This window comes from Tamandua tetradactyla, chromosome 21 (genome assembly GCF_023851605.1).
Source record: "Tamandua tetradactyla isolate mTamTet1 chromosome 21, mTamTet1.pri, whole genome shotgun sequence".
In the NCBI taxonomy this organism is placed as follows: Eukaryota; Metazoa; Chordata; class Mammalia; order Pilosa; family Myrmecophagidae; genus Tamandua; species Tamandua tetradactyla.
The window spans coordinates 40,064,441-40,078,165 of NC_135347.1; the positions used below are offsets into that span (position 1 = coordinate 40,064,441).

A 13,725-nucleotide genomic window follows, 5' to 3' on the forward strand; every position below is an offset into this window, starting at 1 on the left:
TCCACCTCATTTTCCAACGCAGCCTTGTAATGTAGCAGAACCCTCCTCTCCCCAACTTGGGTGGTACATAGGCATTATCTGGATAAGAGATTTGTATTCTTTTTTTTTAAATATTATTATTATTATTTTGAGATGTGCATTCTTAACATCACCATCTGGACAGATTCTAGAACCACCTGGAAAATACGCTTAAAATGCAAATGTTAGCATGTGCTCTCTGAGGTTCTTTCTACCCTTTTCTTTCCTATAATCTAAAGGTTTTAGAAATTACACTTAAAAGCTTTATTTATATCAGTTAAGACTTAGGTTAAAAAAAGAACATGTATGTGGTTGAGAATGAGTATTAAATGGTGTGCATTACTAGCTTTGGTTTACAAACAAGTATTCTTCACTTGGAATCAATAAGCCCAACATGAGACCTACATAAATCATGACATCACTCTGGCTTTAATAGTCTGTAGAGGACCCATGATTTGAAAGTTATCTTTTTCTTGCAAGCATTAAATTGATTGTCACGATTTCTCAAAAGCTTTGAGAAGCGGGAATATAGTCAACATACGTAGGTTCATTTTTTACTTTTATGCTCATGCACAACATTTCCTCATAAATAATAAGCCTGGTTGACATTAAACAGATTCTATTGTTTTTATTGATTGTTAATATTACTTTTATTAAACATGTTAGCCATGCAGGATGATCAAAAAAACAACTAATAGTCTTGGAATATGTACATCCTATAACTGATATAAATCAATGCAGTCTTTCATTATAGCAGTGGATTTTCAAGTTGTATAAAGATAAGTAACTTATATTCCAAATATAACAATCACTTCTGGGTTAACCATCTAGTATAATTCATAGACTCCTATTACATGACTGCATGTACTTAACAGAGTTTTAGCACAAGAGCCAATACAAATACGAAAATATTCTTAGGCTAATGGTAAATGAAGAGCTAGAGGTGGGTGTCAGCAATGGGTATCCTCCTAAGTTCTACAATCTGGGAATCAGTCAAAGTGCCTCCCTCCTGGCTGCCTTGACCAGATTCATTATCACTGACATTGAGGCCAGCACCTACAAGAGAAAAAGAAAAATAATCATCACAAAGCCTCAAATGGTTAGTGTGGCGAATTCTTCGAAAGCCAATACCTATTGAAGTCTATGAAATTAGTAAAAAATGAGCAATACATTTAGAATACATATTATAAAACCACAAGTTATAAAACTATATTTTAAATTCCCTTTGGTATGTTTTTTAAGTATTAATTTCTAAAGACAAATTTGAGTTCTCAATCTTTTTGTTTGTTTGTTTGTTTCCCTGTGGTTGAAAAGTGTAGCCTACTCTTAAGAACAGCATCTGTCAGCATCTGGGGGATTTATCACAATACAAAATCAGGCAGGTTATTAGAATTTTTCGACGGGGGTGTAGCATGTACAATTAGAAAGCATACAAGTCCTAACCCACATGCACCATATCGAGAAGGCGCACGGGCCAAGACTCAGCGTTGGACAGTGATCTGAAAAGAAATGCCGGCACGTGAGAACACCCTGGCGTCATATCAGCACCCTGAAGGCACTGGCTCTGACCAAGGGAGATCTAATCATGAGATAAAAATAACCGTGTAACACGAGGCCAAAACAGAGAATCCTACAAAGCTAGCTGTTATTACTACATACAGTGCCCAGAATCTCTGTTTTGAAGATGCTCCACCATTCATTGCTTTTTTCATGACTCAGAATAACTCAGAAAACTTAAAACTATGCTAGAGTAACACCTTGTTCTTTCCTTCTCTAATGTGTGGAATACAAGCTCTCATGCTATTTCTCTCTCTCTCTCTCTCTCTCTCTCTCTCTCTCTCTCTCTCATACACACACACACACACACTCACACTCACACTCACATGCATGCACACACACAAACAGAATGGGGAGGTGGTCACAGACAGTCCTGCTTTGAACGTTCAAAGATTTCAGTTCCCAGCTCCTTCCCCTCTCCTGGACACTAGATTCTGCAAACAAAGAGGAAAATTGAAAACAATTGCCTGGGCAGCTGAGACTTTCCTTTCTGGCTGAGAAGTAGGATAGGTGATTGTGCAGAATTGCTATGGGAAAATGTGAATTACCTTCCTCTTAGCCTATTTGGAGATGGAAGCAGGAACCGCTAAAGATCTTCTAGTCAAATCCAGTGGTCCCTGCTGAGACTCTATTCTCACACCCTCTGTTAAAGGCTGCTGTTGAAACCCAACTTCCTTCTTCCTTCCTTTGCTTCTATGACACTGCACTTGCCCATTGCATCTTCTGATCTGCTGCCTTTTTCCAAAGCTCTTCTGCTTTCTCTTGCACCTCCTCCTACTGCCTAACCACCGGAGGCCTTCTCTTCAACCCTGTTTCAAGACCACAGGATGTGACCCTTGCTCACTCTCTAGCTTAATGTCTCACTAGCATTTCTGAGCTCAGGATGCAAAACTGCTTATCACTGCCTTTTCACACCATATTATTATGCTGGCACGTCTGCCTTGGATGCTCTTCTCATTCCCCACCTCCTGGATCTGGCTGCCTCCGCTCTTCCTATAAATATCAACTCAGGCATCACTACTGCTACCCGAGGAAGCATGGTGATTATCCTTCTAAATTCCTTACTCCCCCACTGGATTATGTCTTTCCTATCTTTGTGTCTCCTAGCTCATAGGAGAGTGCCCAGTACACCGTGGGTGTTCAGTAAATGTTTGTTGAACTATAGTCTGATCTTAATTCTTGAAAATGCCTTATCCATCTTTATTGCCCGTCCCACTCCTCTGGTCTCTTTTGCACTTCACTGCCCTCTCCTCATCAAGAACGAATATCAAGTGTGCACAGGTAGTCCTATGGTAGAATTGGACTGCCACGTGGGAGTCCTGGGTTTGATTCCCAGCCCTTGCACCAAACAAACAAAAAACAACAGCCCACAAAAGAACAAACATCAGTTCCTCTTGCCAATTGCATTGTGTCTGAAACCACCTGCTTTGACTTTTTAGACACTCCCTATCTGGCTCTACTCTACCAAATAGACATAATTTCAATCTTTCCCCATTGGAGAACTTTTTCTTAAACTGAGCAGAGTTCTCACTCTGAGTATTTCATTTTAATTCCAGCCTGACTGCCTTCCTGCCATTCCATCAAGGCCCATTTCCATTTGCTTTCACAAATATTTCTTTCACCATTCTGGTAAAGAGGGAGCAGGGGGGATATAATATCTGATACACACAAAAGAAAAATCCCAGTTTATACCTGGAAAAAATCATTAATCACACTCACATTTCTCTCAAAAATTGTGCTGGTATGGATGAGAAATAATATGGTAACACTATATATAAAGTGTACATGTAGCTTATGAAGCAAAATGATTACAAATACCCATAACTCTTTCCCCAAATTAAGAATTAGAATATCATCAATGACAATTTTTTTTTTTAAATTCAGTAGTCAAAATCTTTATGTTACATTTAACATAAAAAATCAGATTTCTGCTTTCTCTTGAAAAGTCAAGAGAAGACTGAACAATACTGGGGCTACATTTCTGCATGGCAAAAATAAAAACAGTGAAAGCATGGACTAGGAACCACCCTCCAGTTTGCCACTGTTTCCACCAGCCCTCTTGAATTAATTATATTTGCCTTGGCCCTGAAGATAACTATGGAATCGGCCACCATGCCTTAAAACGACAAAGGGCCCTCGCGTCTCTGCCCAGGAAAGCACAGAAGCAGGGGAGCTGTCCTTCTCGAAAGAACCTCAGCGGGGAGTGAAATAGTGGGCACTCTGAAACCCACTGAGACCCTGTGGCTTGTAGCAGCTGGAGCTGGAGTAGGAGCCAAAGGGCTGAGTAACAAAGTTGTTCGAAGGGATCAATTAGGGAGAAGCAGGGAGGATCCTATGGTGAACATCAGAGAGGAGTGGGGCTAACCAACCTAACTAGTACCAACTCCCACTAAAGTCAGTGTCTGATTGCTCCAAATCCCACTGAGAACACCATAACAAAGCCAGTTTGATGACCAGTGGGATAAAGCATACTAGAAAGACAAGTCCTGTGCTGAAAGCCTGCAGACTAGACTGCAAGGGACCAGAGCAAACAGGTTGGGAGGTTTAATGTGAAGTGCAGTTTCACAAGTAAGTGGGTGTAACCAGCTAGTTTAGTAGCCCAGGGCCCTGTGAGAAGTAAGCAAGCTCTTGATACAGCGTTCCCTTGAGTCACTACAACTATGTAACTCATCTCACCCTCCTTCCCAATTTCTTCCCAGTGGAAATAAGCACTTAATATCCAAATGCTCATTCCTCAGTGAGACTCAGAAAGGGCACAAGAACGACATGGCAGAATTGGTAGCAGAACCCAGGTCTGGGCAGATTTGGGAGTCTCTGTGGAATTTGGTCAAGAGGGTACGTTCAGCAAGTATTCTGATTTTATGAAAGGTGTTTCTTGTGCTTAAATTTTAAGTCCAAAATTCAAGAAAAATCCAGCAACTGGGATGGTAGTAACTCCCTATTGTGGAAGACAGAGCAAGAAATCACAAAGGAACTAGAGGTAATAACTTATATTCATGCTGAGCCTCAGCTTTTCTCAATATTTAACATGTATTAGTTAGGGAAAGGGTGGCGATTACCTCCATTTCTACACACACAGGGACTCAGGGAGGATCAGAGGTGTTGAATGACTTGCCCACGACACACAACAAAGAGGTCACAGAATGAAGACATTTATTCTGCCTTCTGACACCAATTATAGAGTGTTTTCTTCCATGATACACTGTTACTGGACAAAGGCTGTGGATTCTTTTGCCTGACACACTCAATAATCAATTCCTGAGACACTGGTGTTTCAAAGAGACAGAGTTTATTACTAGGCACATAGTAGGAGAGGAGATGACCTGTCGGCCCAAAATCTGTCTCCCCAAACTGCAGTAATTCTGATAGTTTTATTAGAGAAAAGATGGGCAGGATTTAGGACAATGAGTACAATGGCCCCAGATGATGTAGAGGGGATCTAATCATTGAGCACGTGGAGACTGATTACATGCTTAGTCAGAGTGTGTGTAAGAAAATGGTGGAATGAGGTATCAGCGACTTGTAGGTTAAGGTCGAAGCTACTACCCATGTCAGGCAGGCCTACTTTGGTTAGATCCTGTCTCAGTTATCAAGATTACTTTGGATTTGGGGAGGGTTAGTTCTGGGCTGAGCCAAGACCCTTCATTAATAAACATTCGGGGCTGTGTCTTTAGTGATTACAAGACTCTATAGTTTTTGAAAATTGGATAATTGGGTGCAAATGAAGGTTTGTCCCAAGGTTTTTACAATCACAGGGACAGAAGATAAAGGCTATATAATCACTATCAGAGATCAAGGCAGCTGGATTACAATTTAGAGGTTTCAGGTATTTCCCTCTGTCTACCCCAATATACCAGAAAGCAAAAAGGAATATGTATATAATGATTCAGTAATCAAAATCATCCCTTAAAGGTGCAGCTTTAATTGTATCACTTCCTTGTCTCTGAGGCGTCATGTGTTCAACTTTGTCAATAGAATAAATTTCAAATTCCTTGCACATATTTAAGTGCCCCCCATCCCATCTCATTCCATAGCCATGGTGCGGTGAACATTGGAGAGTTACAGAATTTAACTTTAAGAGCATTTAAAATTGGTTTTAAGTATAACAACAAAGTGACCCCAACAAGTAACTCCTAACATATACTGAACATAAACTTTGGTGAACACTGTACTAGATGCTCTACATAGATAATCTTTAATCCCCACAAAAACTTGTAAGCAGATTATAATATTCCTTATATGATATATGAGAAAGCTGGGAGGTTAAACTTGCTGAAAATCATAGAGCTGGTAGAATACAGAACTAGGATTTCAACTCAGGGCACTCTCCCCAAGCATTTTTTTTTAATATGGCCTTTTAAAAATAACATGGATATGGAAGTCATATTCCCTTCCTTTTTATGAGAAAAAAATTTTTGCAGTCTTTCAAAATTTCACTTTCCCCCTTTGATTCCCACTTAACTTTGTTTAATACACTGGGTTGCAGAGGTTCTTGATGTTCCATGAGTGATTGTGGATTGCATGTGATATCTCTGGAAAAGGAATTTATCAATGAGTCTTCGAGGAGTTAGAGTACTTTGGACCTTGATTCTGAATGCTTTCATTTGTGTTCAAGGGCCAGTCATTCTTTTTCTTCCTACTGAAAAAGGAAAGCATGTGTAGATTTCCAGTGGGGAAATGTTTGCCTCTTTGCTGTTGGCCTGAGGGTAAACTAAGGAAGCTGAGGAACTGGGGGTAATGGAGAATCCAGTCAGTCGGTCTGGGACAAGCACCGTGTAAAGAAAGACCCTGTTTCTAAGCCTAATATACTCCATGCTTGACATTTTCTAGAACCGGTCAAGTTTGGTTCAACATAAAAATGCCACTTCTTATTAGGAATGTAATGACTCCCTACCATCTGTCTCTCACCCTTGGTGCAGACTGAGTCCCTGTTCTAGTTATCTCAGTCCCAACACCCCTTCCAGAAAGGGGAGGCTGTCCCAAGGTGACTGCTCTCATTCTCCGATACTTCTGGTTGGGGACACTGATGCTACATTAGAAAGGTCTATTAAAGAAAAAATAAAAACTAATAATAACCAGGACACCACTAGTCTGGATCTGAGTGTCTTATTTTCCTGTGGAAACACTGATGTACTTCAAGAAAAACTAATTGAAGGACATTATGTCCTATTTTTAGAGTGAAATGTGGATTCTCATAGAAGGACATATTATTTTTAAAAAATAAAAAAAAATTCAATAGTCTTTTCTTTCTGTTTTTTTTTTAAGAACTCAAAATGGCTAAAATTCACATGGAAACAGAAGTCCCCAGCTGCCTATAGGGCCAGTGCATTCAATTTTATGACAAACTACTTTAATATACTTGCCTTTGTCGTTACTTCGAAATATGAAAAAGGCAACACCGACAACAACAGACTCAAAAACATTGTCTCCTTCACTGCATACTTCAACTGTAGCCATTAAATATGACCTTGGTCCCTGCTGACATATTTGCAAATGCTGGTAAAGAAGCGATGATGTTTTCCAATACTAAAGTGGGCTACCTGCTCTTTCTTTCTTAGAGGTCTAGTCTTTCTCACATATGAGGCTCTTAATGTAATTAGAGAATATCTTAGCTAAAAAGAGTGTCGTGCCTCCTGTTTGCCCCTTAGAGCAATGTCATTCTGACAATGAATTCCCTCTACTGCACCAAAGTAAAGGTATTCTACCTAATGAATTAATAGAAACATTTTAATATACACTTGAATATCTCAACATTATTGCCGACTGAAAGATGATGAGTTTGGAGAGAGATTACAAGGGCACAGGGAATGGTATCAAGAGAAAAATCTACTTAGCCCCCCTTCCTGTAACCTCTCAGTTTATCTATCCATCCATCCATCCATCCATCCATCCATCCATCCATCCATCCATCCATCCATCCATCCATCCATCCATCCATCCATCCATCCATCCATCCATCCATCCATCCATGCTTCCTTCCATCTATCCATTCACTTACCCACCCATCCACCCATCCAACCTATATGGAATATCAACTGAAGTGCCCTGTACTGTTCCATAACCAGAGTTACAGAGATGAGTCCTAGTAATCTTGCACAACATAAGCCTTGGCCCAGCACTAGCCCTGCTTACTATTTCAACATGTTCATTTGGCCAACCATTCCTGTTCTGTGCATGAATAGATCATAATTCACAATCTTGCAACTTACCTGCTTACTTGTGACTTACTAACCTCTGCCTGGGCTGTTTTATATTCTCTGACATGTATTTCGATACGCTACTTATGGGAAGAAAATACATAGGACAAATCTGATGTACAGGTGATGCAGTTAAAGGACAAAAAAAGAAATCGCTCCCCACCTGGTCCTACCAATAGTGCCTCAAGTCCCACAACTAAAGGATGCTTTTTTTTTTTCTCACCTTGAAGGTTTAGGTCCCTAAGAGTTTTCTATTAAAATATAAAAACCACAGTAATGTCTTTCTATCTATCACCTACAATTGTAGAATACTTTATTATGAATGGTTCTAAAGGTAAAAAGAGAGGGTTAAAAAGGACTGTCGCATGCTAAGGGCCAATTTTTACCTTAAATTTCATGTTCCCTAAGATCAGCTTTGGATCTAAAAGCTGGGAGGCCCTTCAGTAAGCCTGGGACACGAGGGAAACCTGTGGCTGACGGTTATAAACATTCCTGGTGTATACCAAAGGGAAATTCTCAGGTCTACTGTAGAAATTGTCATCTGAGAACAAAAAATCTTCTTAAGGTGTGATATTTAAGAAGAGAAAAATAGGAGTTACCTAGTCTAGTTGTTACAGTTGCAATGTGGTTAAGTGATTTGGCTAACACCAGTGGTTAGCCATAGCTGACTGCCCTACCTCATAATCTAATGCTAAAAATGCTCCAGTTCAGTGGCTCTGCGGTTCTTAAGGCATGGGAGGCAGAAGGTTTCAAATCAGAATTCCCTTAACTTGTAGTACAGGAACCTTCCCCAAGGGGTAAAAGGTAGTACGTCAGGCACAGCTTTAAGGAAATACATTTCCAGATTTTTCATTTTCGTATGCACTCTTTCTCAATCTTCATCTGTCTCAGAAAACACCTTTGAAACCCTTTCACAACTACCCTTCTCACTCTCATGCATCTTACTATGATGCTCTGCCCCAGGGATTCAAAGCTCTGGTATTCCAATCTAAAGGACACTCCAAATATGGGTATCATAACTGAAAAAGTGGGTGAATCCAACAATTGGGTAACATGCCCCTTTATACCTCAGATGTTTCTTATCCTTTGCTTTTGACAAAATTGAAAAAAGCAGTTTGAAGGAATCAATTGTTTGATTAGGAGGCAGTCCTAGTGTGGACTGCCATCTTTCCCTGGGATGCTAAATACATCGTGTGCTGAGGACCAGGCATGTTGGGCTGGTGGGATAAAACACAATCTCCCTGTAGACAAGGGGACGGCCGGCACAGTCATTCCCCTGTTGCCTTGAGCATATGTAAATTTCCACTGGAGACTGATTCTGGTGGGCATGACATCAAGCTTCCTCTTCTTCCCCCACCTCCGGGGGTGTACGGGTCCCTGGTGGGGAGGGGACAGGGTTTCTCCACTGTGGCACATAAACAAAAGAGAAGGATGCTGCCCACAGAACATCTCCCTGTGTTGGCCACCAACTGAGACCCCCTGGCTAAAGGGAACTGATGACCAGTAGTGAAGTTGACCTTGCTTTGTTTCTTCTCTATGCAAGTAAAATGTCTCGTCAGAGCTGTTCTGGTGACCTGTAATTGGAATGGATTAACACCTAAGAGGTGTCTTTCCTTGTGACCAACATTAAAAATAAGTTTTGATGGTAGCTCTCTATGTGACTTCATTTTATTTTGAAAGGAGTGGTATCACTGAACAAAAACTCTCTCTGTAGTGGATTAAAATACGAACATATCTCTCATTAAGAAGAGGAGTTCTACTTTTCTATCTTTGACTTGCTTTGACAAGTAACATTGTACACAAAGTTTTTGTCACTTGTTGCTCTGAGGTGACCATATAAGGAAGCCTGGGGCTAGTTTCCTCAAAGATGAAAGGCCAACTGGAGAGAAAGGCTTCCTGACAGCCAGGACCGATTGCTAGATACGTGAGTGAAGCCATCTTAGACCACCCAAGGATTCCAGCTGCCAGATGACCTCAGCTACACAAGTGAGCCCAAGTGATACCAACAGAATAACCACCCAGCTAAACCCATCCTACCGAGTTATGAACAAAGACATGGATTTTGTTTTAAGCCACTAAATTTTGAGTTGATTTTCTGTAGAGTAATGGATAACTCTCACACTTTTCATTTATCTACTTATATAAACAAGTTTTCTTAGCACTTACATCTTCAAAATAATTGTATTAGTTTGCTAGACTGCCCAAAGCAATACACCAGAAATGGGTTGGCTTTTACAATGGGGATTTATTAACTTAGAAACATTAAGTTCTGAGCCTGTGAAAATGTCCAAATGAAGACATCATCAAGACAATACCTTCTCCTGAAGATTGGCTGCTGGCAATCCTGGACTCCTCTATCACATGGCAAGGTACATAGTGACATCTGCTGGTCTCTCATCTCTCCCTGGTTTCCTTGCTTTCAGTGTTTTGCTTCATTGGCTTTCCTCTTTGTCTGAATTTCATTCTCTTATAAAGGACTCCAACGAGAGGATTAAGACCTACTTCGAATGAGGTGAGTCACATCTGAAGATCCTACTCACCTAAAGATCCTACTTACAACGGGTCCACACTCACGGGGTGGATTAACTTTAAGAATTCCTACTTTTCTGGGGTATATACAGCCTCAAACTACCACAATAATAAAAATACTAAAAAAGGAAGTAATGCTAAACTCTTTCTTATTAAATCAAGAGATTATATACACCATGGATACATGAATTATTTGGGAAAACAAAACTCAGCCTTACTCTTCTCCTGATAAGATTCTTCTTCATTTTTGATAACTATTTATCAATATTTAATATTTTTTATTAATTTTTATTCAACTGTAGACTAATAATGATGATAACGGAGAAGAAATTGTTAACGCTTTAGAGCCTTATGGTCACAGAAAAAAATACGTTTCAATTTATATACATGTTTTGTTTCTAAGAAGTATGAATGGGTAAAAATAAAATGACTTTTAAGCACAAAATATATTACATTAGTAAAATTCTGTGGAAAGTAGAGTAGAAATGTACATTCAAGAAGAAAACAGAATGATGTAACATTTCCATTTGTAAAAAAAGCTTGTTCATGTATTTTTTAAATGCATAATTGTAGGTATCAAATCGCTATGGTATTTAGACTCCTTTGGATTAATTTGAAAGAATAATGTAAAACTTTTATCTTAAAACACCAAAATTTATAATACAGTCGAAATTACATTACTTGGTACTATTTCAACTTAAGATGCTTAATTAAAACTTCAGATGTTTACTTAAATACACGCAAAGGGACACATAGATTTTCAAAGTTGTTCAAAGTTGTTCAGATACAAAAGACTTGGAAGACATGTTACTCTGAGTACATGACTTGGAGGGGGCCATAGATAAGACATTGAAACAGATCAAGGCTTGCAAATTTAGATGTCCACAGGAGCCAGAGAAACAAGCCTGGAGGGCACTAGACAAACTGGAGAAGTCATATCCTGACTGAAGGGCAGCCGTTACTCAACTCCAGCCAAATTAGCATTAAGCTAGATTTCAAGCACTCTGTGGTTACACATTTCAAGAAATTCTGGATTTTTATGCAATATCTCTAAATCTAAATGTTGGCTCAAAAAAATGTTAAGACACAATGTGGGTCAAACAAAGTACACTGCTGGGCTGAATCTGTCCTATGGGTCAAGTGAAAAATCTGCTGTAGATGCAACAGCAAGTGGACTGCTCCCTTTGATTTGACCATATGCTACAATGTAAAATGTCTCAAGGGATGGTGCTTGATTATTATAATATCTTTTCTAAAAATACAGGGAAGCAATGCTAGAGTCTGTTATTTTGGTCTTTCAAAGTATTTATTTCCTACTGATCTTAGTGAACTCTCAGGAATGCTGACTATATCTATAAGTGAGCCATTCCACACATTCCTAAACTGAATACATTTAATACTTGTTATATATTTAGGACCCAGATCTAATTTGATTATGCTAAAAGAATTCATTTTAGCATTGACCAGTGTTATAAGCTACAACAACAACTGACAATATTATTATAGTGCTGGGGACATACTCTATCCTTTTCAGTCCTAACACTCACCAACGATGTATGCAGCTGACCAATTCCTCCTTCAGAAAACCCTCTTCTCTCTCGATTTCTCTTTCTGACCATGTTACGCTTTCCTCTGTGGGATTCTCTTCTATTCATTCCTTAAACGTAGGTATTATCTAGACTTCTCTTTCTGTTTCCCTTCCTCTCCTCCCCTCCCTTTCTTCGCTATTTTTTTCCTCTTCTTTCTCCTTCCATTCTCCCAGATCACATTATTCATACTGAGCTTTGAATATACTCTCTGAGCTACTTCAATCTCAATTATTACCCCTGCCCTGATCTTTTGCTGAAGACCCGAACTAGAATATTTAGAAGTCTGCTAGTTATTTTCGCAATGGTATCCCACCAGGCCTAAAGATCAATATGTCCAAATCCAAACTCATTAATGATCTCCCCAAACAAACAACAAACATTCTATTCTCTTAGTCATCCAGGACAGATGCATGAGCTTTTGCTGATTGTCTCCTCAATATTCCTCTTGAGTTCATCTCATTTTCATTTCCACTGCCCTGATCTGAGGCCTTAACCTCATTCTCTTGGACCTAATAACTCCCCAGCCTCCCTCATCTTGCCTATAAATTTATTCCTCATACTTTCATAAGAGTTATTTTGCCTCAAAAAACAGTGGGAACAGGCCATTCCTCGCCTCCTCTGCCATGGGTTTACTATGTCCTATAAAAATCCCAACCTTCTGTAACATCCAAAAAGCATTTTTAAATTAATTAATTTTTTTTCCAAACGGCATTTTAATGTTATGCAAAGCATTAGTAAGCATCTCCCCGGAAATGAATCTATCAGCAGGTGAGTTCAGGAAACACCAGGTTAAATCATGTAAGGTGGGCTTCTTTATGCTTAGACTTTTCAGAGCCACTAAATGTTAATAGGAAGTGTGAATCTCTGCACTTTCCAAATACGTTTGGCCAAGGAGTACTCTCACTGAGGAATAATCATGCATATTTAAAGGGAAGTTTTCACTGAACCCCAGTTGGGAAACTATAGAGAATCATTAACAATGCAGGTAAACTACCTACTTGACCTTTCTTCTGCTGCCTCATCCACAGTCTGCCTCTGAACACTCCACTGCTTGATCTCTTTCACAGACCATGCTCCTGCAAGCCTCTGAGTTTTGGCTAAATCTTTTCCCACTATCTAGGAATGCCCTTCCCTATATCCTTTACCTAGTTAAAACCTAGACATACCTTCAAGGATCAACTGATTTTTAAAAAAATTTCCTTGATCTTCTCAATATCTAATAGCAACGTCCACTACTATTTTACTCTTCCTTATGTTATGCGTGGTTGAATGTCTATTCCTTCCCCCCAAAACTGATTTCATTTATTCATTCATCCATTTATTCGCTATTCAACAATATCTACCAAAAGGTTAACAAGTGCCAAGTTCTTTTCTTGAGTATAGGGATACGTTCTCACTCATTTCATTAGGATTTGCTGTACGTAACAAAATGCTTGAGAAGCAGTATGGCATACTGGTTGAGAGGACAGACTCAGGAGGCAGTCCACCTATATTTGTTTTGTGCTACCAACATTTCCTTATCATGTGACTTTGGGAATATTACATAACTCCCTTGTAAATAAGCATAATAATTGTTCTTATCTCTTAGGCTGCTGTGAGGAGTAAATGAATTAATACCTCTAGTTAGGGAGTGCCAGGCATTTAGTAAGCTCTTGCAATGGTTAGATTCTGGTGTCAACTTGGCCAAGTGATGAGGCCCAGTTGTCTGGTCAGCAAGCACTGGTCTGACAGTTGCTGCAAGGATATTTCCTGGCTGGTTGACAAACCAGAAAGCTGGTGTTCTAGTTTGCTAGCTGACAGAATGCAAAACACCAGAGATGGATTGGCTTTTAATA

General features: G+C 39.5%; 1 protein-coding gene across 1 annotated transcript in view; it reads right to left on the minus strand.

Moving 5' to 3' along the window:
• Window positions 1-630: 630 nt before the first annotated feature.
• ADGRV1 (adhesion G protein-coupled receptor V1) overlaps window positions 631-13,725 on the minus strand; it is a 637,421-nt gene continuing 624,326 nt past the window's right edge. The window contains exon 90 of the mRNA XM_077139161.1: window positions 631-1,074. Coding sequence (XP_076995276.1) covers window positions 956-1,074 — 119 coding nt within the window. The 3' untranslated portion in view covers window positions 631-955. The remainder of the gene's footprint in view (window positions 1,075-13,725) is intronic.